Source organism: Teleopsis dalmanni, chromosome 1 (assembly GCF_002237135.1).
Source record: "Teleopsis dalmanni isolate 2A chromosome 1, ASM223713v2, whole genome shotgun sequence".
In the NCBI taxonomy this organism is placed as follows: Eukaryota; Metazoa; Arthropoda; class Insecta; order Diptera; family Diopsidae; genus Teleopsis; species Teleopsis dalmanni.
Window position 1 is genome coordinate 88,609,802 of NC_051846.1, and position 21,363 is coordinate 88,631,164.

The 21,363-nt window shown below is 30.3% G+C and overlaps 1 protein-coding gene across 1 annotated transcript in view; it reads left to right on the plus strand.

Moving 5' to 3' along the window:
* The first annotated feature begins 10,390 nt into the window (after nucleotides 1–10,390).
* Nucleotides 10,391–21,363, plus strand: part of LOC119670021 (IQ motif and SEC7 domain-containing protein 1) — a 47,791-nt gene continuing 36,818 nt past the window's right edge. Inside the window, exon 1 of the mRNA XM_038080103.1 lies at nucleotides 10,391–11,159. Within this exon, the coding sequence (XP_037936031.1) occupies nucleotides 10,666–11,159 (494 nt within the window). The 5' untranslated portion in view covers nucleotides 10,391–10,665. The remainder of the gene's footprint in view (nucleotides 11,160–21,363) is intronic.

Consider the following 21,363-nt stretch of genomic DNA (forward strand, 5'->3'; position numbering starts at 1 on the left):
TCTGTCGCCTACTTCAAAGGAAATATTTGGCGCCGCCTTTTTTACTTTTAAATGAAAAAAGTGTTAAGGGCGAATGTGAGATAAAAACCTAACTACAGTTTTACGAAAATACTTTTCAGTTAATAAACTAATGTTTTTGATTATAAATTATATTAGATAATCTTCCTTACATATATCAACAAACTATGGTATGCATTTTGAAGTTCATGTAGATGAAATTTTTTCTATTCGAGAAACATAAAAATAAGCCTTGTGAATATATATATGGATATAAAAGTATTTATTTAAGTTTATTAAAATGGCTTAAACATGTTCAACTGAAAAGAATTAGCTGTGCCAAAATTCTTCATCAGCTCCAACCGGTATTCAGAAATGAAAATCTCAATGCTAAGAACAGGAAACTGATATATAACCAAATAATTCGTCCGTCACTTCTATATGGTTGTGTAGCGTTTAGCAAAGCTTCAAACTCTACTATTCACCATCTAGAAATTGCACAAAGCCAGGCTCTGTGAAGACTTTTCAAAGTTCCATGGTACCATAGGACGAATGACAACCTCAGGATTTATCAAGATTTATCCCATCAAAAAATAAATAAAGGATAGAGCCCCGAAATTATTTGCGAAAACTGACAGACTTACCAACACCGCCTTATCGAGTCTCAGAATGGTTACGCGCTCCTCGGGGAGGTATACAGATCTGAGGTCAATTATTGTTTAGTCTGATGAAGTGATCAACAAGGTGTAAAGAGGTGTTTTGAAAATTCCTCGAGTTAAAAAAGAGAAAAAACAGCTTCAACATAATAATAAAATGGGAAAATAGTAAAATAGTAAAAAAGTTGCTTGAGTTCAGAATTGCTACTGATACTCGTTCCTAAAAACAGATAGGGTTTTGTACTAAGGGGACCTATTTATTTACCTATTTAGAAACGAATTTTTTGAAAATTCTTTAAAAATTTATTAGTAACAAAACTCAGAATAAATATAGACACAAAGTCAAGACTTTTTTGTGACTGCAGGCAGTTTTGAAGTAGGTATATCTTACATAGGTTAGGTTGTACCGGCGATCCAAGGAATCCACTGACGCCTATAGGCCCATTGCGTTGTAAGGAAAAAAAAGGTCAGAGGTTTGCAGAGGTTTGAAATCACTTTGAACCTTTGACGAAACTAAAAATGTTATTTAAGAGGAGTTCTTGCATTTCACTAATATCTGCACAAAAAAAACCCTAAAGTGGTAAGGCAGCGCCGCGCATTTGGCGGATAAAAATAAAGCAGATAGGAAGTACTTTAATCGTCATCTGCCTTTCAAACTTCTAGCTTGATTTCTTAATCTGCAATGATCTGCGTGTAAACGTACCACAAGATTGATATCTCTACCGAGCATCTCAATGAGAATATTGGATTTCCTTCTAATGGAACGTCACCTAATTGCATACAGATGCCTACATATCGTTGAGTTGTCCCATGTTTTATTAAAAAGTACAGCACAGAAGGAACTCAGTAACAACTTGCATGATGTCAGCGATATGCCCGATTATTTAGGTGTTTCGAGTGATTTCCTGAAGCACCTCGTATGACAAGTCAGTGTGCTTTGCAATTGCCGAAAATATTGCTATGATCGAGAACCCAGATTAGAGAAATATTAAGCTGCGTCGACATCTCGTTTAGAGATGTGTAGCAGTCAAAAACCGTTCTACATCTACATCAAAAACCGTAAATTGGACTAAACTCAAGGACCTATTGTATGAGTATATTCCTATTAAGTATATGATATTTCAGACAAGCTATGGCTTTCCTAAAAGCGATTATCTCTGCTTGAAATATCTTACTTAATATACCACAATAAATGTGAAATGTTCATTCAATTTATTTTGTAACTAATCGATGGAATATAGAATGGAAGCTCTATTAACTTATTTAACAATTTATTGAATATGGAATATGGAATCTATTACAGTGTATTGCCTTTTGAAAACGATTACGATGACAAAATACAGGCCACTCACTCTTCTTAAGTCTCTGTTCTTGCATAAATCCTGTTAGGCTGCCGTTTCAAATACAATGTTAATTGATAGATCTTGATGCAATAGCAATGAACAGGACTAAAGATAGCTTACAATTGACAGTTTATTTTGCTGTTAAAATGATTCTCAATAATTTTTTTCTGCGGCTAATTTCTCTTTCATTAAATATTCATATTAAATAGATACAAGCTATTCGCTCTTGTATCTATTTAATTAAATCCGAATTAGATTAAATATATGGAAAATTATATGTAGCATAAGAAATGGATTTCTGACTTCAAATGTTGTTGCACCATCTTAACTGCTGACGACCAAATTGATTAAATATTTATAATACTAATGTAAATATCGTAAAAGTGCATAAAATTGTATTGAATCAGAGAATTTAATACTGAAGCTGTAGGCGTTTCGTTCAAATATAATCGGAAAATAATACTTAAAATCGACTCTTTTTTGGAAATTTTCCATATATTGTTGATAGGTGTGAAGTTTGTTCACTTGGAACCAAAAAGTCAATTACTGAATCAAATCTCAAAGTTTTCTTCGACGCTTCATAGCTATAGATTATACATAGAACCACTATATCCCAAAGAACAAAAATCAGTCAAAACACTGTATTTTAAAAATTCAAAAGGTTTGACGTCACGACTACAGTTTCTTGGAATGACAGTCATGTTGCTGATTAACTACCATTAGAAGGATCGTTGGTTCATTTTATGCAACATTAGTAGATAGACTGAAAGTCTTTAAAGATGGGAAAAGGTTAGAAAACAATATCAATATAATGCTCCCATTTATGCTTCGGAAGAAGTAATATTAATAAACAGGTTACCCAGCGAATTGATGGATTACTCCCTTCGTTCATCAAAAGAGATGAGTGAAATATTTATTTGGCCACAAGCAAAAAGTTTCCCTCAGAGTTGAAAGTTTAGCTTAAAGAGCAAAAATGTCTTTTTCAGGAAAAAAAAGGGTAATGCCCGCTACGAATAGTTTGAACGCCTCGAATCAATAAACTATAAAAAGGAGATAAATAAGTTGGAGCACTGTTGAAAAAGGTACACCAAATTAGGAGGAAATTATCTACAAAAATAAACAATACAATAAATTTAAAAATATTGCTTTCTAACATATATGGGGCGCGAAACATAAATGTTAATAACGAATTAACCAATATAGAAGCATAAATACTTTATATTAGTTTTTCACATATTGTGCTTCTAAAAGTTGCATTGAAAAGTAAAAAAGAATGCTTAAGAACATGCATATGACAATGGTTTTTAGTATAACCATTAAATCCGCAATATTTCTAAAGGCTGTAGGAATTTCAAGAACTATATAGAGTTATGCTAGAAAATATTTTTTTAGGAGTTCTTCTGCAGTTCAATAAATTAAATTGTAGTTAGTATTATCTGTATATTATAATAAAAGTACACCCAAAAGATGGATAAGAATTAATAGTACATTCCAACTGTATGTCGACTGTATGTCGGAATGTGAATTCGTAGAAAAAACAGTCTCACAGTTTTCGAATTGCAGAGTAGAAAGAGTAGAGAAGGATACTTTAAAAGGAATTCTAAAAGATTTCGGTTATATTATAGTGGTGGAAGTAATTACCTCTTATATACAGCTATTGTTATCCTAACCCTTAAGTTGTATCATATATTACCTAAATATTTTTGAAGCGTATAGTGATAATGGTTCCGAAATGGTATATTGCATATCGGGAACATTTTTATTTAACTGTAAGCACCATCTACTTTCAAAATAATAATACATGTTTTAAACGAAGATTTCTTGGCATCTACTGAAGTAACCAAATATAACCCCATCATGTCTAATATTTGTTCCCGATCTGTTCTGGGGTATTTTCACTGGAGCATTTTCATCAATTCTCACGACACGATCAAGCCAGCGAATCCGCTTAATTATATCAATGTCGTGATAAAGTTCATACAGTTCGCTGCTCATTCGTATGCGGTAATCGTCGGCAACTCGTAGAGGACCATGATCTTAAAAAGAAATTTCTCTCGCTTCCAAAATTGAGTTCCTAAAGTAGTGCTTTTCATTTCACCATTTGTATTCCACCAAAACTCATTGTTTTTTTGTCTCTGAACTAACTTTAATTACCATTTCGATACATTTTGAAACCTAAAGCATGCAGTGATATTGAGCGACTGGTTTAACCGCTAGCACAGCAGACATTGTAAAAGCATAAATAATCTCATAATCATTGATTTGCAATAAAAGCTGTTGAGCTTAAGGGCAGATACATCATTGAAGTGCAGTTCCACACAAGAGCATCAATTAAAATTAGCTTAACAGCAAACAAATCCACAAGGCTTCGGATTTCTAGGGTTAAACACCAGATACAATTGAGGAAAACAAAACAAGACAAATCGCAAGAAGACTGCAAATGGCTAGAGAAGCGGACGGACCAACTTCGCTAAACATATAATTTAACTACGATAAGTGTCCACACGAATTCGTTCATTAATTTAAGTCAATCGAGGATTTGGTTTCCGAATTTCTTTGTTCAATAGTGAAGCACACTCGAGCAGAATACTTTCGAACCAATGCTGCTGAAAGTTGCCGCGCTGTGCATTTCAGGACATGGAGCACTTAAATTATGGCCCTTATGGCTGGCCACCACCAACTGAAGGTGGAACTATACGCCCATTCGATGCGATTGTTGCCATAGCTGGGAGCAACCCATTCGACCGAATTCAGCGATAAGCTCTCAACGCTTTTCACCTACTACTGCTTCGCGCTGTACGCACAGCACTCGCTGCTTGCTCGCGTATCGATATTCCCCATGTCTTCTGCTTTCTGCCTTAGTGTTGCCTCATGGATTACGCGAGTCTTGCCGGTGGTGGGTCTTATCAGAAGCTACGATTTTCGTTTAAACTTGTCAAAATTGGCATTGCTGCGCATTTTTATTCAATTTGGCAAACATTGCTTGTCTCTGCGGCCGGCGACTATTTCCTTTGTGAGTGTGCATATTAGGCCGGTGGCGATTTTGCACTTCCTCCTCTCGTTCTGTATTTGCAAATATACAGCAAAATGAATTATTAAGTGGATGCACATAATTACAGTGTACTTGCGATGACTCTCAACGTTGGAGGAAGGTTTCTTATTTTAATGCTCACAACAAAATGATGCCATACAAATATAATTTATTGCAATTAAATTGAATTCATATGTTTTTGACTTGTTTTTCCAAGAAATTTTATGTTTCCGTTTTTTTGTAATAAAAATAACTTCCACTTATCCAATGAAAAATGAATGCACACGTAATGTGAGAAAATTTATTAAAATTTCAATTGTGTATTCTAATAATCCCTATTTCACGTAAAAGTGAAGCCGTTGTCTAATGGGTATATAGCCTTCTATGCCATGAAATTACTTATAAAGTCTTAACTCTCATGTCATGCTAAAAAAAAACCTAAGAATCCTAAATTCCGGATCATGGTAGCCTACACCGCAATTTTCATACAAAAATTGAAAATGAATATTTCTAACAAATTATTTACGTAAAAAATCGGAATATATCTGTATACTTAACCGTTGGGGAGTCGTTCTTCCAAGGTTCTACAACTGCAACATAGTCTCACTATTCATGATCAGTTCATAACTATTAAATGTGACACTCTTTTAGACAAAATATGCTGTCAAGACTTGCCAAATATGGCTTAAAGATTTAGTGACCTTTTGATTCTAAATTAAGTTATATATTAGAGTAATAACCGCTTTTCGAAAAGAGAAACTATGATACGGTGTCCTCTGAATAAACAGAGGATCATATTGAACTTGACAAGAATTTTGATAGGGCTATAAGGAAAAAAGTGGTAAAAGTAAAAAAGAAAAAAATATAAGGATGTCACAATGATTTGAATACAAAACCGAAGTTTGTGTCATAACATAATTCAATAAAATAGTTCTATTCAAAATACTTAAATAAAAGTTTTTAGCTAAACTATTTATTAGCTGATAATAAAGACATTATCCACAGTTTTCGAATCATTTGCAAGCAACACTACAACACATAAAACGAGAAATTTGCAAATCCGAAAAACTACAAAATTAATTTGTAAACCGAACCAAAAAGTTATTTGTTAGTCTTGTAATGAAAAATGTTAACAACATAATAAAAATTTATTTTTATTATCTATTTTTATTTTTTACATTTATTTATTTTAAATTTTTCTTTGTCAATTTTAGTGCCATCTATGGGCACATAGAAAATATAACAGTGCTTTTAGTGTTGCACAACGTACTTTGTGCAAAAAAAGGAAAGACCGTAACATTAGAATACCATAAAAGACCGTATTATTTCAAAACAATAAAATTCGTTCGAAAGCTATAAAGACCTTTGTAGACCGTAATATCAAAGACCGTATTATTAGAAACACGAAAATGATCCAAAAGCTATAAAAAGCTTTAACGGTTGCTGCAAAAACTGTAATATCAAAGAACACAATGAAAATCGTCTGAAATCTATAGAGCTTTGATGCTTACTGCAAAGACCGTAATACCAAAGAACATAATAACAGAGACCGTAATATTATAAAAACGTTGAAATTCGTCCAAAAGCTATAAAGAACTTTAAAGTTTGCGCGTCGCGAATTAAGATTTTTTGGTCCACAATTTGGTGAAAAATGCCGCGTAAGGTGATTGTTTTCAAAAACATGATTTCATCCATGATTGCATTTTTTTACATATATAAATCAATACATTTTTGTTTGTGTTTTAAAATTATAATGTTAAAGCATTTTTGTTGATTTGCAGTTTATTTTGAAGAAGTATGACCAATGCAGCAACAAATTATGTTTGAATAATTTATTTTTGTGTACTGTTAATTCAATTTACGCGGCTTTTTCAAAAACTTGTTAATCAAACAATCCTAACTTATCTCGCGCAAACTCTAAAGTTCCTTATAGCTTTCGGACAACTTTGAATGTGTTTATACCGATACGGTCCTTGTCTTTGCTAAACGAATAAAACAAGAACGTAATTTGAATATAGGTGGCAATATTATCTCAAAATAAAGCAAGGATTTGGCAAAAATTTTCAAAATGTAGTTTTCGATATTTTCAGATATAAAAACTCTTTTAAATTAATTAAATTTATTTAATTAATTAATTAAATTAATATGAAAAATATTACAGACAATAGTCTTTTACTTTCAAATTATAACATAGATGCGAGATAAAGGCGAATTTCAATATTCTAATATCAAAAATATTACTAGTAAAAAATTATAACTAAATAAAAATCTATTTTTGTTAACACTGAATTTGAATTTTGTTAACAGTTGAAAAATAAATCCGTAAATAAAAGATCTGTTGCACTTCATAAGTAAAGTACAAACTAAGAGCAAATTTTGTGACGAAACAACCGAAAAATCTCCGTAAAATACTAAAATAATAGTTATGAAATAATCTTACCATACAAATGAACAGAATAATGTATTTTTTAGTTATTGGATCACAATACAACTTACAGTTATAACAGCTTATTTTGAGTAAATTCTGTATATTGACTCTTCTTTTGACAGAGATGTTAAGCTCTCTTAGACTCTTTCTGTTGCTTTAAAATTTGGTGCTAGAATGCATTCCTAGTTAGTCAAAGTTACTCGCAGTTTGTACGAATAGCTCGCGGAACAAATCTAAAATAAAATGAAAATAAAAATGATTACTATAGATGTATTTTTTCGACATGAATACTCCAATAGAGCAACTTTTGCTTGCTTAGCAATAATTCGGCATCACTGCCACAATTGAAAACATGTTAACATAAATGCTTTTCTTTGATATATGTTTTTCGATGAGTTGTGTACAATATGAAATATAAAAATCGTAAACACTAAAAATAAATTAATTTAAATAAATGAAAACAAAATGAATATTAGAAAGGCAATGGTAATCATTTTTATCTGATATATTTAAATTAATTTATTTATTTTTGTGTTTCAAATAAAACGGGGTACATCTCTAACAATTTTACTAAATAACATTCCCATACCACAAGCAGATAATATAACGTAGGTATTCACCTAGACAGACGACTAATTTGGAGCAAACATATTCTAGCCAAAAAAATTCAGATGAAGCTCCAAGCCTCTAAGTTGCTTTGGCTCATTATTAGCAGATCTTAACTGTGCCTAGAGTATAAAGTACTCTTGTATAACAGCATCATAAAACCAATATGGACTTATGGTATCCAGCTATTTAGCATTGCTAGTGCTTTAAATATTGAAATTCTACAAAGAGCTCAGTCAAAAATACTGAGAACAATCACTGGTGACCCATGGTATATAAGGAATGAAAGTATCCACCAAGATCTACAAATTCCCCTAGTTAAAACTGAATTTGACAATATAAGAAAAACATACAATAAAAGGTTAACATGTTAACCCCTTAGCGAAAAAACTCGCATTTCAAAGCACTACCTCCCGCCTAAAAAGAGCTGACCGTCCAGCCATTAATTAAAATTCAATAGACTCAAGTGAATACTCCTCTCTTATTTTTAGTAATTTCATAAAGTTAATTTAATTTTTTAATAATCCACCTCGCACTTATTCTACTGAAATTCAACCCACCAATCTAAGTGAGGTCCGTGATATAAAGTTTACTTATTTTATTTTATATTATGCAATGTATAGTTAAAATAAAAATTGTAATATTATGTAATTAGTGATAAGATTTTAAAACTTATTGTTAGTCTCACTGTAAGAGAAGATACAATAAATAAATGTATGAGTATTTAAAAACAAAATTTATTAGTGAATGAAATATTCATATGATTTTAACGGATGACTGGAATTTTGCCACATATATTTCCAGTAGAAATTCACAATAGACCGATTTTTGAATTTGGCTACACTAAAATATGAGGCTTAAAGTATTGTTGTTGAGTATATTTTTCCTACTCTGAAAGAAAAAATTATGGCTATTGTAATGCGAGTGACTTATTCATTAAGTAAAGTGGGCTTATTCTTGCGAATTTTGTAAGCAATTATTAAATGTTTGTGCTATTTTGTAACAATTATGATTAATATTTTTACTCTACAAGTATTCGGTAATAAATCCCTGCCATATTTTATACAAATTCCATACAAAATTTATATAAAATTATGATAATAATGTTCCATAATTGTGTTGTGTTCAAAATACGAAAAATTTTTAGAAAATTAGTGAACTAATTTTAAAGCGTAACAGCTAATAGATTTATCGAGAACCTGCAGGTATAATTAAAAATGAAAGTATAAATTAAATTTATATTAAAATGATATTTTATGATTTTTCTATTTGTGTATTTTTCGACAAGAAAACATTTGCTTGTAAACAATGTAAAATTGATACAATCTAAAATCATTATTTTATACAAGTTATTTTTATTAAAATCATCAACAATTTTATACAATGTTTTGGTACTTCTCTATACAAAACATTAAATAATTCGTATTCAAATACCATTAAACAAATAATTCATAAAATTTTTAAGAATATTATAAACAAATGATACACAATATTGTTTATGTATTTTATAATTTGTATTCTCTTTTTGTTTTTGTTGTTCTTATTATTATTATTGTATTTATTATTTTTCCGGCTATAAGTTTTACATTGTATATTTTATTAGTTTCTTTAAAGATGACTATCGAAGATATTCGAAATATTGGAAAATATCTTGTTAAAATAATTTGTTTTATTGTTTTTTATTTGTTTTTAAATGACCAGCGACCAGATGAGAATTATTATATATTTTTGGTCATAAAAAAAAAGAATAAAATATTTTAAAACTTTTTAAACAATTTTTGTATATTGTTCTAAACGTTCTGTAAATGACAATGCATATCTAAAAATTACGTGCTCTTCATTTTCTCTCTTAATCTTGATAAATTTGAACATGCTGTAACATAAAATATTTTGTTATAATTAAAACTTGTTTGTATAACAATTAAATAACATATTCACATACACAGCAACCCATTTTCGATATTTGCTACGTTTTTCGCAAACCAGTTTCTTACACAAAGTGTGGCCAACTTCTTACAAAAACTTACACATTTTTGAAAAAATTCATTTCATTTTGTGTATGATTTGAGCGCAGACTTACATTTATGTGTGCTGCAAATATTTATTGTGAGTAGTTTTTTATTTATATGTGATATATGACTTATATCCGAATTGTACACAATTTCGTAAATAACATATTTTATTACTAAAAAAAAAATCTCACATTCCCTTCTCTACATAAACAACTTAAAAAGCTTGTCGTGATGGCAACACTACACTCAGCTCCGCTGTTTCTTTGTGATTCAGTTCTCTGCTGTCCGTGTTGTTTGTTGTTGATTAGTAGTGAAGCTCGCTGAGGAAAACGAGAATTTTTTAAATATTCAGTAAAACATATGGTAATTAATTGTTGAAATGAAATTGTTAAAATAATTTAAATGTGTATAATTTTAAAGTAAATTACCTGATATCGAGTAAATTGTTGAAATTCTTTTGCGAGCGAATCTATCGCTGCGCTTTTGACCACACGGGGAGCTGAAAAAAAATAAATATAGAAGTGAACAAAGTGAATAACTTTTAATGTAGTTTTGTTTATTTAAGAAAGTGAATATAATAATATCTTAAAGCATGTGTGACACTGAAGTCGCAACAGTTTTAACACCTACCCGTGATGCGAACGATATCAACGGGTTAACATCCAATAGAATGACCTCGAAATTAACTCCAAGTCAGCAACAGTCTTTTGACACGATTTCTGTCACATCAGAAGCATCTTTGTCCTCCATTGATCAGACTGATCACCAGCAGTTACATCAAACAACGCAATCGCTGTTAATGACCAGTTCAATGTTGACTGGTGCTGTTGACCGTGCTGCAAGCACACATTACCATCCTGGTCGACTCTTTGGCTCTACAGAATCTATGAACAGCGACGTTCCGACAACTTTAGCTGCAGTTAATACAATCAAAATTAATGTGGAAGAATTACTTAGGGAAAATCAAGCACTGCGAGAAAATCTTAAAGAAGTGACAATTGATCGCGACCGTTTGCTTTGTCAAGTGTCAAGTCTACGTTTGGAATTGGACATGGCCGAGTTGAAGCGTCTGCCAGAGGAAATGAGGTGAGTGCAATTGACTACGTGCTTAAGTTGATTTTTATACAAGTGTTTATAAGAGAGCATATTTTTTTCCGTTTCTGAAAAAGGAAGTAGTCCTGTTTAGGACTTTTTTTTCGTTGACAAGGATGCGAAATGACTCATGTACTTGTTTTCCTGCTAATAAATGTATTCATAACATAATTTCCATACATGCATGCGTACGTGTAGATTATGTTTTACTGGTTTCGCCTTCATCCTCAATGCACTTCAGCTTACTCGTTTTACAACCCTCGAGGTTAAATAAGTCTGAAGAACTTACAATGACTTAAGTGCATATTTCTTGCTTTAGTATTAATAATGCTGAGAGCTTAAAATTGCAATGGCAAGGAGTTGTGTGTATGTTTTATTTTTTTTTTCGATTAATTTCATTTATATTATTTTTATACTTGACTTTGAATTTTCAAAATTGAAATCAAACACATTTTGTCCGCCCAAAATGACCTAATGATTCAACTTTATTTATTCTTATCTATGCGTACTTAAACTGATATGTAGAATAAACAGAAATATTCCTGATAAGGTTTACTATCAACACTTTACATTCTATTCGATATTTATTCAAAACGTATTCCAGATAAGCCCTTACTTATTCTACCATCTAAATTCACCTTTTATGACATTCTCGTAAAAAATCGCAGAAATATTTTAGTTATACGACATGTACCGTGTAAAAGCTTATGTGGTCCATATATGACAGGCACGGCATGGTCTTCCAATTAGTGCTTATGCATTTTTCCAATTAGAGATTTCTGTAACTCTCAATAGAGTGCACAAGAAAAATAATTTTGTTAAATTTTTTTAAATCGAATTTTGTGATTGTAACAATCCTCACACCGAACTTGTGATTTCTTTTGTGAAGTATTAAAAAATAAATTATTTGAATATTCGATTTAATAAAGCTTAGTAACATTAAGTTTACGATTTAAATAGAAAAAATCAGCTCTCAATGCTAATTATTACATTTAAATTTTATAAATTTTTAATTATAAGTTTCAGTCTTAAAATAAATAACGTTAATTATGTTAATAGGTGATAGCGCTTAGACACAACAGTGATCCTCCATGTAAGGTTCTGTCTAGCAGCAGCGAAACGAAGCTGCCTGTCCGTGTTAATTAAATTTTGAATGAAGCGGTAGAGTCTAATTGTGGTCTAACTTAGAATTATTTATCTTCTTTTTTTATAATATATTTTTGTTTACTCGATGCGGAACCTCGTTTTTTATTATTATTTTTGTTTTGTTTTTTTTTTTTCTTTTTTTTTTTAATTTCTGTTACTGTTTCTCGAATAAAAATGGTTTTTTCAAAAATTCGTGCAAAAAACTGATAACTAACTTAACGCTTAGGAATTCTACAGCGCATAATTGAAAAAATTTATTGATAGCAAAATAATTTATATTTTATTACTTGCGCAATATTAATTATTATTATTTTTGTTAATCACTTAAATGTTTTGGATACTGCTTGTTGCCCCTCTTACCCTTTCCCCACCATACATTTTCGCTTTTTTCAGCTCTTCATAATTAAGCAATTGTGCTATGAAAACAATTATTTGTTTTGTTTGCAGAGTTTATATACGTAAATAAACATATATCTCTGGTTTGGATAGTATTCATATAATATTTTTAAATTAAATTGTATTGTTTTATTTCTATCTCATACATTCTCGTTAAATTGATTAGAAAAATTTTTAATAAAGTAAATATGTATGTGCAATTTACATACAAGATAAGTTTTTAATATTCTGCTTAATTTTTATATTACATTTATATTTAAATAAATAATTAAATTAATTTATGAATAGTATTGTCATTGATATTTTTATTTAAAAATACATATTATAATAATTACTGGATAAAATAAAGAAACAGTATTATTATTTTAATATATAATATATATATATATATATATAAATAAATAAATATAAATGTATAACCTTCTGATCAAAAAAGAACGAGAGGCCTATTTTTGAATTCTCGCGCTTCCAATCGGTAAATTTTTTTTATTTTCACGCTGGCAACACTATTTCACACATTCTGTCAAAGTTTAACGCATATCGTACAATTAGTTTTTGTTTGGCGTCTATACAAAGAAGTCTGAAAATTTTCGTGTGGCGATTTGTACTTTATAGCCTCTATGGTCTCAAAACGCGTTCCTCGCAATGGCAATTTGAGTCGGGGGAAAAGGAAAAAGTTACACCGAAAAATTTACCGATTGGATAAGCGCGGCAATTCAAAAATTAAAAACTAAAGTTCTTTTTTGATCCAAAGATATATATATTTATAAGTTATTATTTTCATATTTTCCAAATACTAATAAATTATCATTAAAAAATATTATAAATAAATTTTATTTAATAAAAACTAATGTAAATATGCATTTATTTCAAATAAGCAATTCAATATATGTGTATTAAAAATTACAATGTATATCTAAATATATTTTTTCGCTATTATTTGCTATCAGTAGAACTTAGAAATGCTATTGTTTTCACATATTAGAAACTCTTGACATACACACCACACTCTCTAATTCCATTAAAAAGGTATCACAAGCATTCTGGTATTCGAATTGTAAGCAACTTTTTGAACGTGTTGTGCAGAAGTTTTAGACTAAGTGTCTGAAGACATTAGTGTACCCAGAATACCAAGTGTCGCTCACCACTCACAAAAGGGACAATACCAATATATTTTCACAGTTTCCAACAACAATGAATTCAGATGACCAAACAATAATGGAACGTCTTCTAGAAAAATATGGGTGATACTAAAAATAGGGAAAAGTAAGTGTACAAAACGCTGGAATTAAAGATTAACCTGAGTCCAGACGTAAAAATATTACCAAATGTTAAGAATAAATTAGGTCTAAGCTGGTATATGCTGTTGGGTTATCAAATACATGGATGTCCTTAAAACAAAGCTACAGTCCAAGAACACGTTGGCACACGACACATGTCATACGTTATGTGTGCTAAATAGCACTAGGCTAAATTCTAATCTAGGCTATACTTTCGAAAAAATAGTAGTATCAGCTTCATGGCTGTGGATGCGTCCGAAATTGCTGATAAATGCATCTAAGAATAACTTGTTGGCTATTGCTTTCAAAGTACTCCGTTTTCACTAAATGCAACATTAATTTTATCAACAATTCAAGCTCCATTTTTACCGTTTTATGATTTTCTGTTATAATAGATGAAACATCTGCAGGGTTACTGTTATTAAATCATTTAACTTGAAAATGTGACTCAGGAACTGCAATTACAGGTTTTTGTTGAAGTTTTTTTAATTTTCGAAAATATTGTCATTACTTTCCAGTCCATTTTTGTTAAGTTCGAAGTTCGAATCAAATAACAGAATTCAAGCCACTCGTCAAAAACTTGCTAGTGTAGTCCCTGGCTTGGACTACACTAGCTTTGTTTTAATTTTGTAGTTAATTTTTTTTTCACGCTTAGCTGTGTATTTTGTTTAAATATTCGTAAAAACAAAATGTAGTGTAAAAACTCGATTTGAGCAAAAATAAAATTACCGAATATTGACCGTATGATGGCATAAATGTTTCTTCAATTAAAGAGCTAAAACATATCAAAACCGAAAAAAGCCAACCCAATTAATGATAATGACCTATACTTCTTACCTATCGGAAGTGAAAAAAAAGCAATTATCTTATATATTGATAAGATAACGTAAATTTTTCGAGATTAAATAAATAATTTTATCGCGTGTTTATTCAGTGGCAGAGACTTTTGTTAAAGGGGTGTAGACAAATTCTAAAACACGTTTATGTTTTGGGTGTTGAGAAACATGGATCATCATATCATATCCATATCATATCATATGTACCTATTCCAACAAAATACTACATAAGATTTTTTGCCTTTTTGTAAATGATTTTTATTTATCCGTCACATATTATTGAAAGATAATTATTCCATTTTAAGTACTACTGAAGAATTGCTATAACTTCAATTCTTTAAAGTATATACAGATATTAAACATGTTTGACTTAAATCCCTTTCTGACTATCCCACCACTGGATGTTTGGACTGATCGGTGAGGTTGTGCAGTAATTTTACAAAAGCAAGCTATACATAAAAGTGTTTTAAATCAAATTTAAATATTGTGGTTGAACTATCTCATCTTCATGGATTTCAAATTTAAAGAAATTTATTGGATATTTAAATGAATTCTAAATTTCCTATAACTAAACTATGGTCTATGAAATTGCCCTGAAGAATACGAAACCATCATCTTCATATGCGTCATCTAGCGACATAAAAGACATGATAAGAGTGTACGAAGTTTAAGTTCTTTCTTTATTTAAATTAATTTCTTTATTTTTTGCATTAGTTTTTGTACTAAGATATTTTATTTTATTAGATATTTAGTTTGAGGATAAATATATGAATATTTCATTTATTATTTACTATTAAAATAATGACGTCCTACTTAAAATGTTAATATATGTATTTATTTACGGTATTATGTACATTGGAATATACATTGACCTGAATCTGGCACAAGTTGCTAATTTTCATAAAGAGAAGTTCTTCAACGGAAAATAAATTTAAAAAGAAATCAAGGGGAGAAAAGCTACAGACGACATTTTTATTTGATGTGAATCTATTTTAAATGGAAGTGCGGAAATGTTTCCAGAACTCAAACGTAATTTGGATGAAATATAAAATATGAATGCATTATACATATAAGCAAAAACTTGAGTATGTATGGATTTTATGGGAATTTCTCTAAGCAAAAAAAAAGTTTAAAGCGAGAACATTAAGTATTTGTCACGGTGGAGTTCTGTGCTGCTTGTTGGATTATGCGAAGTAACCCTTTTCGTCTATGCCCATTGGAATCGATTTGCGGGGAAGAGAACATGTTATGAGTGCGATATTTTTATGCTACAAATAGGGAGTCGATACATTAAACATATTTTGTTTATCTTCATAGAGATTTGGTGTTATGTTATGTTATTATTTGTAACATTTGTGTAAACCGACACTATCGACGTTCGATGGAAAGTCTACAGTCGATGGTTATCAAATTTTACACCTACCTTTATGCTAAACTTATTGCTTTCATTTAAAGATTATTTTGACATGATTTAAAGAAAACTTGAATTTCATCTTCTCTTTCGAATTTTGATTATTCGGCTTTTAACTTAAGTATGAAAGTCATAGGCAAATATTGTGTATCTGGTCATGGGTTTTGGCGGTGCATTTGTGAGTGGGTGTTACAGTCACAAATGCACCGCGCAACCGAATGATTTTTAATTTTCAGCACACATTTCTTTTCGGTATGAAACAAGCACTAAAAATATTAAAGAAATAAAATCAAAACATAATAAAAGTGCAATATACAGCACAACAACACGAACTAGAATTAAATTTTTATAAAGAGCCAACCGGAGAAATTCCAACACAATTTTTACCTTACCTTACATTTGCTTGAACCCGCATTCAGATTTATTTCTCAGATTTTTCCAGAAATTGTTGCTGCTGCCTTTGCTTCTGAAATAGGCGCGTTCCTAATTCATTTTTATTTAAGTCCTATGCTCTGAATTGTGTAGTGTTTACATAAAAGTACACAAAGAGTATATAAATATGTTTAAAGGCAGAACTTTTTATTTTGTAGTAGCGACTTGAGCGTGAAGTGCACTTTGGCGTCAGTTGCAGAATTGTGTTCCATTTTGACAATTTGTTCATCATAAAAATCGTCATCATCATAATCATAATCATAATCATCATCACCATCACCATCATCATCGTTATCATCATCATATATATAGCAGGAACAACAAACGAACAAGAACAGCAAAACGACAATGTGGGGGGTTCAATGACATCGTTTTTGAATGCAAACAATATAGAATTGTACAAAAGACACTCTTCAAACTATTGTTTGCTTATTATTATATTTTTTTTTAATTACAGTAGAAAAATTGCCTATGCACCAAACAAAAATAGCTCATTTTAGTTCTATAAAAGCACGCCTATTTTGAGTCGCCTTTGCTTATTCTTAGTACTTTGCCTTCTTGAACTACTGCAGTGCAAAGAAACGAGAGGAGAAAAATAGTTTGCTTTGAATTTTGAAGTGAAGTTTTTATATGGAGAGTTCCGCCAGAGATACGCGTTTTACAGTAAATTCTCCTAACTAAACAATTTTACGTGCTAAAAGCCAAAGGCTTTTTTTTAAATTTTATTAAAGTTAAATATTATAAAGTTCAAAGTATTAGTTAACAAAATTTATGTATTAAAAAACACAATAAAAGTAGATATTAATTATGTGCTGTCGAACAAAACAGTTTAAATTGAAAGAAAATGGTTTAATGAGAAAGTCAAAAATATCAATGAGGGTTTCACACTTGTTTTTCTGTACAACTGGATTACGCAGATGGTATCTGCCTGATATCTCACAACTTCGTACAGATTTGTCTAGTAATCAATAATAACAAAACAAAATCGATGTAACAAAATAGCTCAAACCAATCAAATTTCTAAATAAAAATCCCAAATATCCTACACAAATGTCCATCCATAGGAAAGAGTGGGTTCACAGGAATGCTAACTCCAAATAACTTTTAATACTAATAGAGTAGTTATTAATATATAATATTTTTATATTAAAGTAGTACTACTTATAAAAACTACTGCTAAATGAAAAAGTATGTTCTGCGAAATGGCAGCTGTCTTTGAATCCTAATGAATGTTCTAAATCCGTTTACAAAATAAAAGATGCCATACATTTGTTCATCTCTAGAAAATATGGTATGTAAAATTCAAAAACGGATAGATAAATTGGGTGTGGATAAAAACTTTTTTATTCTACATGATAAAATTCTCTAATTTATTAGTAACTTTTTAGATTCAGTTGTAAACATTCTCAATATATTACTTTCTCGCCAATTATATATGGGCGTCGGTTATTGAATTGCATACTTTGTAGCATGTTACTTTCAAAGTTTCATTGCTAGGTTTGAGTTAGAAAATTGACTAAGAAAGCAAGTGTATATTGTAGTTATTTAGTTTCTATTGTTTATCTGAAATTTTGATCAAATCTACATAAACTTTTTATAAATTCTTTTGAGAGGTATTAACTGTTATTATCGCACTTTTCATAACTTGGCTAAATAACTACATAATTTTGTTTATTCAGCTAAAGCCGTTTCCTTTTAAAGCTGTAAACCAATGATAAATCTCTTACTATGTTATAGTAAACAACTAATAGGTTAATGTTATTAGATTTTTATGCTTGTAAAACCGTCAACTCTTCAACCACTGTTATATGTGTACACTAAACAATAATATAAATAGATAGATATAGATGTGATAAAGTACATACATACTGTATGTATTTATTCACAAACTTTAAGTATGTAAGATTACTGCATAATCATTGCGCTATGATATTTCGTATTCCCTCAAAGCAATGATAGGTTCATAATCAATAAATGTACTCCTAAAATTAATGGGTGCTAAACTTGGTAATATGATCATATCATTAATAAAAATTATTTAATTAAAAAATGTATGGTCATCACCATATTAGGTGTGAAAATGGAGGCTAAATCCAAATCTGTAGCTTTCTGAATAAAATTTTTCACGCGAAATTTTATTAATCTACAAATGCTAGCCAATGTTATTATTTAAGGAAGCTTAAAAATTATGATAGTACTCACTAAACAATTATACGTGCACATATATAAAAATATTCTCATACCCATTTCTTAATCACTTAGCACAATATTCGTACTGAAAATAGATTCGATTGTGTATCTGGAGTCTCTATTCGTTTACATGAGATTATAAGCGCTTAATATTGTATCTTTGTAATATCTACAATCAAATTTTTTTAGCTAATGTACATAGAATAGACACATAGCCATACACATAGAATAGGGAAGTCGGAATCCAAGAATAACGTAATAAGTACTTATGAAATAACAACTTAAGCACTTAAACAAGAGTACCATATATTCTTTATGAGAAATCAAACTTTTACAATTCTTTTGTTGTAAAGTTTTTAAGTAAATTATTTAATGGAAAGAAACTCCAATGAAATTTTAAATGTGCATGTAGCGCAACTGTCGTTTGCAGCACTTGTTGAACAAAATTGGGTCAAAGTATTTATGTACATGTATACTAATATGTTCTACATATCTATGTACTTGGAGAAGTATTACTTTAAAGCAATGTAAACTATTGTTAGCAAATGTAAACAAATCTATTTTCAGCTTCAGCTTCAGACAATGCAAGCGCGAAGCCTATATCTTATATCCCCCAAAAGGGGGCACTTCAGCGTAATTAATTATTAATTGCTGCTTATTGTTATGCTTTATGTATAAGTAGGCTATATACATTTCACCCATATACTTATAAATAACTGCACGTAGTTTATGTACATCGTTGTAAACATATCTCAGAAGCAATAAAAATTGGATGTGATTTGATCAGAACTGCATTGATATATTAATACGTATATTTATTAACACATAGTGAACTATTATGTTCTATTAAATTTAAGTTAGATGAAAATCAAATTTCCTTTTAAGATTAGGAATAATAATATGTTTCCAAAATCTCGTTTGAAAATATTATTAAAAATCATAGCGAGAAGAGTCAAATGTTCAGTTTAACTCATTTCCCCTCGGGACAGTCATTCCAAAGCGGTGGTATTAGTGAAGTTAAAGTTTCAGGCTGTGGTTGTCGATACTTTCCACCTATCGGAACTAACAAAGAACCTTTTGGAAAGTCAATAAGCTATTTAGAGAGAAAAACTAATACTATTATTCCATCTATTCACGGTTTTAATGGTCTAAACCATAACACGGGAGACACAGCTAAACCTTTATATGTTCCTTCCATAGCACTATGGATAATGACATTGATGTAAATATAGACTTACGACATAGACAACGAGACCCGAATAAAAAATAAAGTCGAAAGAAACCACAGCTCCATGGAGATCCATGAGGCATAATACTGGTTGAACACTAACAGTATAGCTATTAAATACAAAATAATATAAACAACATTCTTTTCTCTTATAATGTTAAATTCGTTGGCATATGTTCCATGCTATCTTAATGAAAAAGTTTCAGGAATTTATTCAATAAATGAGAAACTTTATTTCAATTCTCTATTCCTTCAATTCTCGAAACATTTTATTATATTCGATTTTTATATTGCCATCATTATATTGCCGCCTTCGATTTTATTATTATAACCTCTCGGCTGCCAAAACGTGTTTCCCGAAATGATTTCTTGACTCGTTCAAACGAGTCAAAGGAAGAAAATCAAGTTAGGAGAATTTATTGACTGTATAATGGTACGCGTACTGTTGCTGCTCAAACCTCAGGAACAAAGACAGTGTGCAAAGGCGCGCTATCTTTTTCTCTTTTTTAAATTGTCATGCTACGAGTAGGAGGCGAAAATTTAGAAGGACAATTAATGACAGATGTGTGAACCTCTATGTGAAAGTGTGACTTGATGGTAATTCTTGAAAGCGCCACCTGTTGGTAATTCCAGAAACTTTCTGATCAAGGTTGTATCCGAATACTAGTTCATAAGGTTCCATAATAGTACAAAGAACAGACGATGTTCAGTTTATATAAAAAACAAAATTTAAAAACAATACATTTTATATCAATTATTTTTTAAATTTTTAGGAATTCAACGAATTGATATCCTAAATATGCAAATGTATAAATATTTTATTTATAAATTAAAAAATGTTCGACAACTTCAAATAAGTTTTTCTTTTCATTGCTGATGCACTCGGACACTTCCTCCTGTCCAAAATTACCGAAACTTTTAGTAACTTTTAGAAACTCATTATTGTTTTTTTTCTTTCTAGTTTCTTATAATTAAGTAAAATTTTTAAAATTATGTCTTTAAATATTACTTACTTTCCTATAAAATTATATATTTCCCTAATATTGTTTCTATTATTATGGATAGGATATACATGCACTACGACCTGAAAGATCTTTTGTTTAGCCTTCCGCCTAACTAGTCCAATTTCAAATTTTTAAAGAAATTTAAAGATTTTTTGTCACAATTGTGGGCCGTATTTTAGCTAGATGTTCAGGGTTCAAAACTCCACTGCCTAGATAGTTAAGCTGGGCAGACAAATAGAACGTGTTATGCTGTTTCTTGTTGCTCTTGACAGAGT